The sequence below is a fragment of the Coenobita brevimanus genome, chromosome 80 (genome assembly GCF_032717465.1).
Source record: "Coenobita brevimanus isolate Jiangsu-jjx chromosome 80, ASM3271746v2, whole genome shotgun sequence".
Taxonomy (NCBI): domain Eukaryota; kingdom Metazoa; phylum Arthropoda; class Malacostraca; order Decapoda; family Coenobitidae; genus Coenobita; species Coenobita brevimanus.
In genome coordinates this window covers 40,590,431-40,602,744 of record NC_137033.1, presented here as the reverse complement: position 1 = coordinate 40,602,744, position 12,314 = coordinate 40,590,431, and the positions used below count along the sequence as shown (strand labels likewise).

The 12,314-nt window shown below is 41.9% G+C and overlaps 1 protein-coding gene across 1 annotated transcript in view; it reads right to left on the bottom strand.

Annotated features, from left to right (window-relative positions):
* Window positions 1–364: 364 nt before the first annotated feature.
* LOC145409341 (sodium-coupled monocarboxylate transporter 1-like) overlaps window positions 365–12,314 on the bottom strand; it is a 150,041-nt gene continuing 138,091 nt past the window's right edge. The window contains exons 10-12 of the mRNA XM_080279812.1: window positions 8,569–8,792; window positions 4,230–4,330; window positions 365–561 (exon numbers count right to left, since the gene is read on the bottom strand). Coding sequence (XP_080135938.1) covers window positions 365–561; window positions 4,230–4,330; window positions 8,569–8,792 — 522 coding nt within the window. The remainder of the gene's footprint in view (window positions 562–4,229; window positions 4,331–8,568; window positions 8,793–12,314) is intronic.

The following is a 12,314-nucleotide window of genomic DNA, read 5'->3' as shown; positions in this document are numbered from 1 at the left end:
AAAACCTAATACTACATGCTTCAACGGGGACTTGTGGAAAGGGATTTCTTTAAATGGACTTTTGGGGGATGACCTCTACAAGTGGTCTTGTGCTGGGGGTAATTCTTAGTGGTGATGAATTCCTTATCCACATCCTGTTGAATCAAGGTGTTGGTGATGTTTGTTTTTGCTGTTGCTACAAGATGGGACAGATGGCTGTAACATGATATCTGTGTGGAGGGCCACATGAGGAGGAGGATTATTTGCTTTTCCTGGTGGTGAACTACATGTCCACATTCTGTTGGTTTATGGTGATGGTAACATATTCCTGGAGGGGCACTTCTGTTTTCTGATGGCGGAAACGAGACTGCTACGTGATGTCTGCTTAGAGGAAAGTTTCTGTTTCCCGGTGGTGGAACAAAGTTTGTATTGCGGTGTCTGCCTGGTGGGTACTTTCTTCTTGCTTGTCTTTACACTCCATGCCAGTGCCAGGGCGTCGCCACGCTTCCCACAGCCGACGGTGCAGACGAGCGCTAGATGGACTGACCAGCCTCGCATCCACAGCCCCGGGACACAAACCTCCTGGGCAATAGCATGTATATTGTAGTTCATTAATTTTAATTAGGCGGAGATTTTCGCCCTTTTGCAGCAAAATTCCCGTTAATCAACGGGAGAATAACAGGATACTATGATTCTGCATCGTTTCCATAGCATTCCTTCTTGACTAGCACCATATTCTCTTCCTATAGCTCAGCATATAAGGTAGGGATGGAAACCTTATGCCTGTATAAAGTACAGTCAGATACAAAACTCCGTTCGTTTCTCGTACCACTTTTATATTGGTGAATCGTAGAAGTTTTCGGTGTGACATAGTAGATAGAGATGCCTATCATCGAACATCTTTGGGTAATAATATGCACCGTTTCTCACTACAACTCGATCAGGCAACTCTGACTCCAGCAATGACATGGGCAGGAGGTGCGAACGGACCTTGTAAGTAACTGTACAATCACAGTCATAAGGAGGTGTGGTTGTTCGGTTAGGAAGCTTTTATACTCTTTTCATTTAAACTTAGCCTAAGCATTATATCTATATTGAATGCTGAGCTATAACAAACAAATAACACAAGAATATGATCTTTTCTCTTATACATGGACTAAACATCCCACCTTTCTATCATGAAATCTGAATTTTGCCAAGAGATTGACACAACAGTAGGATGCAAGCTGCGCAGAGGTGCAATGGAAAGGATGTAGAGGTGTAGCATTAACTTTTTCTACCTTCAAGCTACCTGAAATAAGTTAATATGATAAAGATGATATGAAACAAGTTAAAGTGAAAGAATCCTGACACCTCTTCGTTGCGTGCTTGTTATAAATTATTAGTTTATTTTTTCTTATACCTTATTTTTACAGTTTATGCTTACATACAAAAGGTTTAAACAACACGCCAGAGAATATTTAGTTGGAATATAAAGAATTAATGGTTAATGAAGAGGTACTACTACCGCACGACAAGTTCTCCAGCTTCTTTTCTTTGTAGAATGGCACTGGTTATCAGTTTGTATACCCATCATCTATCAATCTATCTATCCATCCTTCTGTTTGCCTGCCTCTCAGTTAAACAGTCTATCTATAGCCAGACACAGTAATCCCGGAAGAGGAGCCCACAAACATCTTGCCTTCATGTCACCCTGTCTTCCATAGCAAGCTGTCCACTGTCTAGTACACATCAGTATCATCAATATACTGGTGTAGTCCTAAATAAATAAATAAAAAAGTTGGTACGGGTTAACAGACCTTAGATTACTTTTTATTTTTCCTTGTCTCATTCTTGTAGACTTCGAACGTACCTTGAGTGTAACTGCTTAACACTGACCACGGTCTATGATCATTCTTGTTATTTCTGTTATCTCAGTAATAATAATAATAATAATAATAATAATAATAATAACAATAATAATAATAATAATAATAATAATAATAATCATTATTATTATTATTATTATAGTAGTAGTAGTAGTAGTAGTAGCGACATCAGGTGGGATGGGTCCAGAGGCAGTGAGATTCTATTCGAGACTGGCAGAGGTTCTTTCTGAGGAGAAACGTCAACCGCAGATTACTGTTATGGCCTGGATGAGGTGTCGACTGTCATTCTCCCTCGTGAGGTCTGCTCTGCTGTGTCTCAGGGGCCAAGATCACCAGCCCTCAGGCCTGTCTCTCTGGTGGGTATGGACTACGAAGCTACAGTGGTCGAGAGTCGCATAGACCAGCGACTCCAATAGTTTAATGTCTTTATTTACGCTGTGGTATCAATAAATATAAAATAAATTAATAACGGTAATAGTAGATGGTTGGCAACCACAGCCGTTGGCGTGCTTGGGGCTAACGGATTGTAATATGAGGGTTAGTGTTAACCTTCACATTACAACTCCAAATGATGGACTGTATTAGCAAGGTTGGTTTAGATCTTCACAATATAATTCACCAATGGATGGAGGTGATTTAAAAAAAAAAAAGTTGTAGTAACAGTCGTAGTAGTAGTAGTAGTAGCAGTTGTAGTAATAGTCGAAGTAGTAGTAGTAGTAGCAGTAGTAGTAATAATAATAATAATAATAATAATAATAATTATTATTATTATTATTATTATTATTATTATAATTATTATTATTATTTTTATTATTATTATCATTATTATTATTATTATTATTGCTGGTAGGTGGGGACGCTCACCATCCACTCACTCGATGTAGTACTGCTCTCGCGTGACTGCCTTTTCCTCTCCTAACTTCTTTGCTTCTGTCCTCTTCTATCTTTCTTTCATCCTTTCCTCTTCCTTATGCCTACGGGTGACTCTACACTCCCTCTTCCGTCTGGTTTTCCTTCATTCTTTCCTCTTCCTTTTGCCTATGGGTGACTCTACACTAAGTGACTAGCCAAATAGTTTCCTGTCAACCAGGAAACCAATTATTACCCTCGGTGGTAACCATATAACCAGATTATGTCGCCTGGTGGCTTAGTAGGTAATTAAGGCACTCCAATCGGATTGTGCATGTGCAGGTTTATATCCAAGGGATGTTTGGAGTTCATTTCTTACGTTATGCCACTTAGGGATGAATGAGGCTGGTCACTCTGATCTTTAAAGTCAGGACCAACTTGCCTAGCCCAGGGCAACACAGGATTAGATTATGATGATAATGACGATGATGATGATGATGATGATGTTTACAAACGTAAACATCATGTGCACGTCACTCCTGAAAATCTCCACACCAACGCTTGTTCTGCATTCCATGCACAACTCTTCTAACAACCATATAGATTATTTCCATGCATATATTTTTACACACACACACACACACACACACACACACACACACACACGGCCGGTTATCGAGAAGACTGGGTTCGAATATGATGTAAGTGGCCTCATAGAAAAAAATGAAATATTCCATAAAAAGATAAAATATTTTTTCATCTATGAAGATACTGGGGATAAGCGGTACCCTCTCGATGAATATAGTGAAGTGCGCGATCCCCACTATGTAGAATGATGAAGTACGCCGTGCCCTGTATGGGTTAATATGAGGTGCGTCGTACCCCATTGGAAAATAATGGAGGTACCATTTATCCCTTATATAATTAGCGGGGCTACGCGTACCCCTCCAGTACACCAATACATCCATATACATTTCCATCTCATTCCTCTATCTCATCTTCGGTCTCACCCTTTCTTTATCCCTTTTCACCTCGCTCCTAAACAGTTTATAACCAGTCTTTCATTTTCAATTCTCTCCAGTGGTCAAACCATTTCATTCTCTCCAATGGTCAAACAATTTCAAGGTACTCCTAATCTTTTCCAGCAAGCCTACATCAACATCACAAAGCTCCTTTACATCCTCATTTTTCTGTCTTGTCTCCCAATGTAACTCCACATGATCTCCTTAAAATGTCTAATTTCCAGTCTTCTCAAAGCCATCCAAAGATGTACCAAGGAATGCAAGCAGCAACAGACCAACTGGTTGTTTCGAGTCTGTTTCCTGAACGATACGTTTTAATTAGCATATTAATTTTCTAGCAGGTGAAGTCAAGGATAGCAAAGCAGGAAAACTTTCCCTTACACACCAAACCCTCCAGCCAAAACTAGCAGGAAATGGTGCGAAAGACTACCATGCAACACAGAAAAGCTGAAAATGATGAAACGATGTTATAAACTACAGTATACAATATTACCCTTCCAACTTGACTCACCCGTTGCTATTGATGCGAGATTGCTGACCACGAGAGTTATAATGATGCCGGTCATGCCGAAGTAACAGTAGGAGATGTCATACACAGTCTTACCATCCTCCCTGCAAACAAATACACAGACTGGTCCATACATTGCTCTTCTCAATCTCTTATTTGGCGAGCACAGATCAGTCGGAGTTACCAGTGTCGACAGCGCATTTTTTTATAACTTTCCAAAACCATGTCCATGAGCTTTTATGTCTGCTTTATTGCCTTCCCTCACTCCCCACACTGTCAGACTGAGCCGTTCCAGCAACACACAGAAATTGGAATATGTAACATATGATTCATTTTATACAACAATATAGTCAAGACAGTTATACGATCTTGTTTACGGTAATTATGTATTCTCCAGAAATTATGTGATGGTGTCGAGGGACGCCTTCACGCTGTGGCACCGATATAGGTCGGTTATGTAAATATCCTTCAGATCCTTCCTTACCCCCAAAGGGAGGATGGTGAGCTGCAGCATAGATGAAACTTCAGCCAGCAGTCCACGTGTTCAAAAGAATCTGGGATTACACTTAAGTAATGAACTGCGGGCACTAGCCTGTACAGAACAATCAAGTGATGCATGGGCAATGATGCATTATATGGTTCTTATTTAATCCGGTATTTCAACTATGAATATCATTTATATGTAACCTCTTCAGCACGAAAAGTCTCTTCAGAGCAGAACAAAATAGCAGGCAATCGCAAGAATATCAGCAGTTGTTGTAACTCCAGGTTTACTGCAGGCAGGAGATGGAATTCTCCGGGAGTCCTCCATCCATCTTTCGGGGGACTGGAAAGAAGCTGATGGACGTTTGCATACCTGGTCAGCAAACCTGTCAGGCGATATCGATGACACCGCATTAAGGCATCCCTTTCCAGCACACGGAGTAAGTGTAAGAAGACAGGCTTGAGGAGCACCACCAGTTGCTTTGCTTGCATATGACAGAACTAGACCAGTCCCACAGCTTTGATATTTAAGCCGGGGTTGCATGAACTACAGGGAGGCTTAGTTAAGAGATAGGAATGAGACTTCTCGGTTACTACTGAGACCCACTTTCCAGTCTGACTACACTTGGCCATCAACTAAGCTGGAAGTGATTAGGGGCCCTGTCAGATGAAAATACAGACCATCGTGAACATTTCATAATTTTTCCCAGGGAACTAGGGAAGTATGCAATTTTCAGCGTAAAAGTTGATTATTGACGGAAAATCCCTTTGTTTTTGCACTGGTATGATTAAAAGGAATTATGGTTAAAACTATTCGAATCGTCGCAATATTAAGAGAGTACTTTTAAAGGAATTATGGTTAAGGCTATTCGAATCGTCACAATATTAAGAGGGTATTTTTAAAGTGAAAGGGCAAACTGATTAATTGTTTTCGTTCTTATTATCTGATATATATTCATTACTCGCCATCAGTTTTCTTGTGAATACAAATCTTAACATAAATTATAAGCATACAAATTACTTACACATAGATTCATTTGTATATATACTCCTATAGTGATATACTGTTCATATTTTGTAGTTATTATTTGGAAATCACTGCAACTTCGAGGATTTTCTAGACAAACTAGTTCCGCCCCCTCCCCCATAGTGAAATGCATTCCCATACGCTTACCGGTATGTTCTCAGTATGTCATTTAATTTTCACGGAGTGTTATGTCCTAAAAAAAAAAAAAAAATACAGTACAACGGTTCATCGTCCTTTTCATAGCACTTCCTCGTAACTATCATCGTAATTTAGTTTTAACCTTTTGTGGCAGCTCAGCATTCTAGATGGAGAGACGGTGGTTTGAGGCCTAGGAAAATACATAAAATATAAGTTGTATATTGAGTTGTTTTGAAGAACAGCGGCTACCTAAAAGAGCATCTACAGAATGTGAGTTATAAATCTGGAAAATAGGAAACACAATTAGTGTAGTGATTCCTTGAAAGCAGTGATAAGAAACAGGGAAGTGAGCATGAAAGTGAAAAAGCAACTACATGACAGTATTCTGATACCATCCCTAACATATGGAAGTGAAACTTGGACCTTGTTGGAGGGACAAAAGTCAAGAGTGAGAGCAATGGAAATGAGTTATTTGAGAGGAGCTTGTGGAGTCACATGGAGAGAGAGAGAGACTGACAAATGAGGAAGTGAAGGAGCTTTGTGGTGTGGATGTGGATGTGATAGGAAGTGTTAGGAGAAACACACTGAGGTGGTTTGGCCATGTGGAGAGGATGGAGAGTGAGAGACTGAGAAGGAGAGTGTATGTGAGTGAGGTGGAGGGGGGGAGAAGGAAGGGGAGGCCATGGATGAGATGGAGGGATGGAGCGGAGACGTGTATGAGAGAGGGGGGTGTGAGCTGGGAGCTGCGCAATGAAATGGCGGGGGACAGGGCGACATGGAGGCGATTTGTTTGTGGCCACCCCTTACGGGATTAAGGCGTCTGGCAATACATAAATAGATAGATAGATTCCTGATGGCACTCTAATGGCTTCTTACCCGTTCCGTATCCTCCCCATTTTCCTCTCTCTCTCTTTCTCTCTCTCTCTCTCATCATCATCATCATCATCATCATCATCATCATCATTCTCCTCATACAGTTTCTCTTCCTCTTCTTTCTCCTCCTCCTCCTCCTCCTCCTTATCATCATCATCATCATCACCACCATCATCATCATCCGCCTTTTCTCTCATGCTTTCAGACTTTTGACTTACCCTGTAGAGATGTCAAAAAGGTAACCTGAACACAGAAGGAGGGAATGATGACCATTGGAGCGCAGTTAGGACATTTAAGATTTGTGCCACACTGTCGAAGGCCTTTCAGATGTCCGTGATCTGTTCAATTAAGTAGGCATAAAGCACCATTTCTACGCAGTATCTTGAATGGTGATCTATAAAAAGAAATTAACCTTAGAGTTTCATCCTAGTCACGAATAAAGGCTATGGTAAAGACGTGGAGCCGAAATGCAGGTATGTTCTGCCATCCAACAACTAGAAATTCGCTGCCAGAGAACGAAAATCTCCGTCAAGTTAAAGTAAATGAACTATGGCAAAATTCAGAAGGCTTCACCAACATAGTGGGGAAAAAACACCAAATATCTTAGGGGAATGGACGAAGATCGCCAGTGGATCGTCTCTGATAGAACACATACTGCTGGTAAGCGAGGAGATTGTAAGTTGAAAGGTACTTCAGGCCTACCTGTTGAAGGTAGGGTCCGGCAATCTATCCTTTATCCAACTCTTTTTTTGTCCGAACAGGAATATGGGAGCCCGTGGCCAGGCTAGTGAGTCCCGAAGATTTAAGCAAGGGTTATTGGAATTACTAGCCCCTGAGTTATATTATGTGCGCAGGAGTGTTCAACCTTCTTCTGGATACAAACCTTCACAGGCTCAGTCTGGTTGGAGCGACTCAGCTCAGTAAGCCAATCAGCTTTGGAAACCTAGAAATCGAAACTACTAGTCGATAGTTAGATGAAGACAAGTGGACACCCTTCTGGACTGACTGACCAAGCACAGCGTAATTAAAGACTTAACGATACAATCGTTATCTCCTTTCATCCAATAAGACGTATTATCCCTCGTTGTTATTGCTACTTACAGTTGTCTTTATTCAGTTCGGGATAAACTTTTCGAAGAAGAAAGATTAGATATAGCCTTTGAACGATTTCACTTCAAGATATCTACCCTGGGCTGGATAAATCCATTCCTCAGTATGAAGAATAAAGTTAAAATATACGTCACTTGTTTAATTGGGTCAGTTTCGACATAAGACGCTACGATGACTATATGTATTTTCTGCTTCAAATGTAATTGATGTTTAAATTATTAACCCCTTTCAGTTCGGTGGCCTACTGTTAACTGTATTTTTTTACTTCCAGACGAGTTTGATAAACGAACAAGGGATCCCAACCAAAAATCCAAAACGCTTTGGAAGGTTATGTCTAATCCCTCTAGTTAAATAAGTCTCCTAGGCTGCGTAAAATTAACAGGAGGTAGCAGGAAAAAGCTGAATCAATAGAACATGGGATTTAAGGGGCTTTAACGTAAAAGTGAATATGGGTGAGGCGAAGGGAGAAAGGGAGGACGAGGATGAGGTGGAGGAAATTAGTGGTTATGTTTATGAGAATGGGGCGTGTGATTTAAAAGACAGAGCAATCAAGTGGAGGGGACCACACTGACATGAAGATGTTTTTTTGGGGGGATGGGTTGGGGAGCACCCCTTATGGGTTTCATGCGTCTGGCGATAATAGGTAAACAGGCTGATAAAACGAAAAATAGAGAGATCAATGGATGAACAGAAAACTCTTAATATACTCACTCTTCCCCAACCGAAGTTAGTAGTGTAGCATTTGCATGAGTATAAGTCATGACACTGGACATGGTAGCGTTGACAGAAGTGTAGTTGGTGGGGTGAATAATGTTCTCTGGACACCCAGCAGTAGAAAATGGGAGTGTGGGCAGCTTCCCTCCCCCTCTTAAGAACTTGCCCACCACCACCCACATGTTGTAGATGATGGCTGTCACGAACCCAAACACTGCACCCTGACAACATCCAATACATTAACACCTCCAGGAACAACGACAGGATTACTATACTCTTTTCATATTAACCAAATGTAAGATTGCCCTCCCTTCATTTTGAATGCTAAGCTGTAAGAAAAGATTAAGACTAGAGAATGTTCCTAATGTTACGAAGAAGTGCTATTGAGTGGATGTAAAGTCGTGGCATTGTCTTACTCTGCCACTGAGCTGCAGGTAATATGGTACAAAAGGACGAACATTTACGCCAAATTAAGGTGAATGAGCTACATATGCGAAACTTCGGAGCCCTTCAGTTAATGCAAATGATGTGGCACGTTGTGCAAGGATGATTCTGTGTAGTTTGTGAGTTATGATGTGTTGTATGTTGTGGTGTAATGTGGTGCAGTGTGGTATGGTGTAGTGCACTGTGGTCTAGTGTGATGTAATGTGGTCTCGTGTGGTGTGGTTTGGTGTAGTGCAGTGTGTTATGATTTGGTGTGGCTTTGTTAAGTTCCCATTTGTCTGAGGAAATCAAGAACCCTGTTTCCCAATATTGTTAGTGAGATACGGACAACCCCCCCCCCCCCCTCCCAGACATGTTACCACATCTATGCTCATTAAAGCCTTTCTTTCAGTTATGTCTTTGGTATTTTATTTAAGCTGTCTCAAGATGATGTTCTGCATCTTTGAAGTATCATTCCTGTAACTTAATATAATCGTCAGGTCGAGGCGTTATCTTGTGAGTTGCTGGGACAACTCAGTCTGAGGACGTGGGCGTGGGGGTGGCGTTGGAAGTAGGAAATGAATAAAATAATGTTGCAAAACAGACACTGATAACGGCGACTGAGCTGTCCTCACAACACACGAGAAATCGCATGGAAGAGTGCAAGAGGAGTGTCAGGTACGGATTACACTACAGTATACAGAATATTTCATCAGCGTGTCGTAAAAGGCGACTAAAAGGGGCGGGGTGAGGGGACTAGGGACCCCCTCCTCTGTTTTTTAGTTCCTAAAAAGAGACAGGCCAGAGGAAGGGATGGGGGATGGAGTTATCCCCGTACCCTGAAGATTGGGTCAATGAATGTGCGTGGATGTAGTACGATTAAGGCTAAAAGGGAGGAGATTGGGAGAATGTTTGTGAGAAGAAAGTTGGATGTGTTAGCTTTGAATGAAACGAAGATAAAAGGGAAGGGTGAGTCTATGTTTGGAAGTGTGAATGGAAGATTGTCAGGTGTTGATAGAGGAAGGGCAAGAGAAGGTGTGGCCTTGTTAGTGAGTCCGGAAGTACAGCAATGTGTGATTGAATGGAAGGAGGTGTCATCGAGACTGATGTGGGTGAAAGCGAAATTTGAACGTGAGTTGTGGGTGTTTGTGAGTGCATATGGGCCTGGTAGTGAAAGGGATGAACAAGAGAGGGAGTCTTTCTGGAATGATGTTGATGAGTGTCTGCAGAGTTTTGGAGCGAATGTGAATGTGGTAATGATGGGAGATCTGAATGCTAGAGTGGGAAATGTAGCAGTTGAAGGCGTAGTTGGTATGCATGGTGTGCCTGGAAGAAATGAAAATGGGGAACGAATGATAGCGATGTGTGTTGAGCGAGAGATGGTGATTGGGAATACGCTGTTTGAGAAGAAAGATATTTATAAGCATACATGGGTGAGACAGGAGGGTGGAAGGGTTGTTGATAGAGATTTGATGGACTATGTGGTTGTGTCTGGGAATGTAATAGGAAGATTGTTGGATGTGAGAGTTCTGAGAGGGGAGGGTGGAGGTATGTCTGACCACTACCTGGTGGAGGGAAAGTTAAGAGTAGGTAAGAGATGGATGAGAGCTAGGAGGGTTAGGTGTGGCAGGGAGATTTTGAAAGTCAGTGAGTTGGATAAAAGAGAGAAAAAGATAGAGTATCAGGAGAAATTGAAAGATGAGTGGAACGCACTGAAGGATCAGGAAAATGGCAGCGTGGCGGAGGAATGGCAGTTGTTTAAGAGTGCTGTGGTGGGGCATGCAGAAGAGGTGTGTGGTGTGAGACGTGTGGGTGGTGGTGTAAGAAAAGGAAGTGAATGGTGGTGCGAGGAAGTAAGTATGGCGGTGGCTGAGAAGAGACGTGCATATGAAGTGTGGCTGCAGAGGAAGGATGGGATGTCATATGAAAGGTATAAGGAGAAGAGGAATAGAGCGAGAAGGGCTGTGCGTGATGCTAAAGTGGCGCAGATGAGAGGTGGGGTAGGCGGCTGACAGAGAATTTTCAACAGAATAAGAAAATGTTTTGGAAGGAGGTGAAAAGGGTGCGAAAGGGTGAGTCTGGGCAGGAAGAACGAGTAAAAGCAGAGGATGGAAGGATGTTAATTGAGATGGATGCAGTAAGGAAGAGATGGGCAGAGTATTTTGAAAGATTGTTAAATGTAGAGGAGGAAAGGGTGGCTGAGTTTGTGGCGGATGGAAAGGTGCAAGGAATAAATGTGTTAGGAGAGTTGAATAATTCTTTGATCACGAAGGAGGAAGTGGAGAAGGCAGTAAAGGAGATGAAAGCAGGGAAAGCTGCAGGTATGGATGGGTGTGCTGTGGAATGCCTGAAGGGTGGTGGAGTGACTATTGTTGACTGGTTAGTAAGATTGTTGAATGTGTGTTTTGAGAAAGGTATGGTGCCAATTGACTGGGCAAGTGCTTGTGTGGTCCCGTTGTATAAAGGCAAGGGTGATAAGTATGAATGTACTAGCTTTAGGGGTATAAGTCTGTTGAGTGTTGTAGGAAAGGTGTATGGTAGAGTATTAATTATGAGAGTTAGAGAGGGTACAGAGGGAGTGATTGGTGATGAGCAGTGTGGCTTTAGGAGCGGGAGGGGATGTGTTGATCAGGTGTTTGCTGTGAGACAAGTGTGTGAAGAGTATTTAGCGAAAGGCAAGGATGTTTTTTGGGCATTTATGGATTTAGAGAAAGCGTATGATAGAATTGATTGGGAGGCTTTGTGGACTGTTTTAAGATTGTATGGACTTGATGGTAGGTTACTAAAAGGGGTGAAAAGTTTTTATGTAAATAGTAGAGCGTGTGTTAGAGTGGGAAATGCTGTGAGTGATTGGTTTCCCGTGAGAGTGGGGCTGCGACAGGGATGTGTGATGTCGCCTTGGTTGTTTAATATTTACATGGATGGTGTTGTAAGGGAGGTGAATGCAAGAGTTTTAGGTGGAGGTCTGAGTCTGGTGAATGTTGATGGTGGAGAGTGGAATCTGAAGCAGCTGCTGTTTGCAGATGATACTGCACTGGTGACTGATTCAGAGGAGAGATTGAGACAGTTGGTAGAGGAGTTTGGAAGGGTGTTTGAAAGGAGGAAATTGAAAGTAAATGAGAATAAGAGTAAAGTGATGAAGTGTACGAGGTTGATAGATGGTAGGGGGATGAATATAGTTTTGAATGGTGAGTTGCTTGAGGAGGTAGATTGTTTTAAATATCTAAGGTCACATGTTGCTGTGGATGGAAGAATAGATGCAGAAGTGAAGTTTAGAATAAATGAAGTAGGAAAGGTGCTGGGAGGAATGAAAAAAGTGT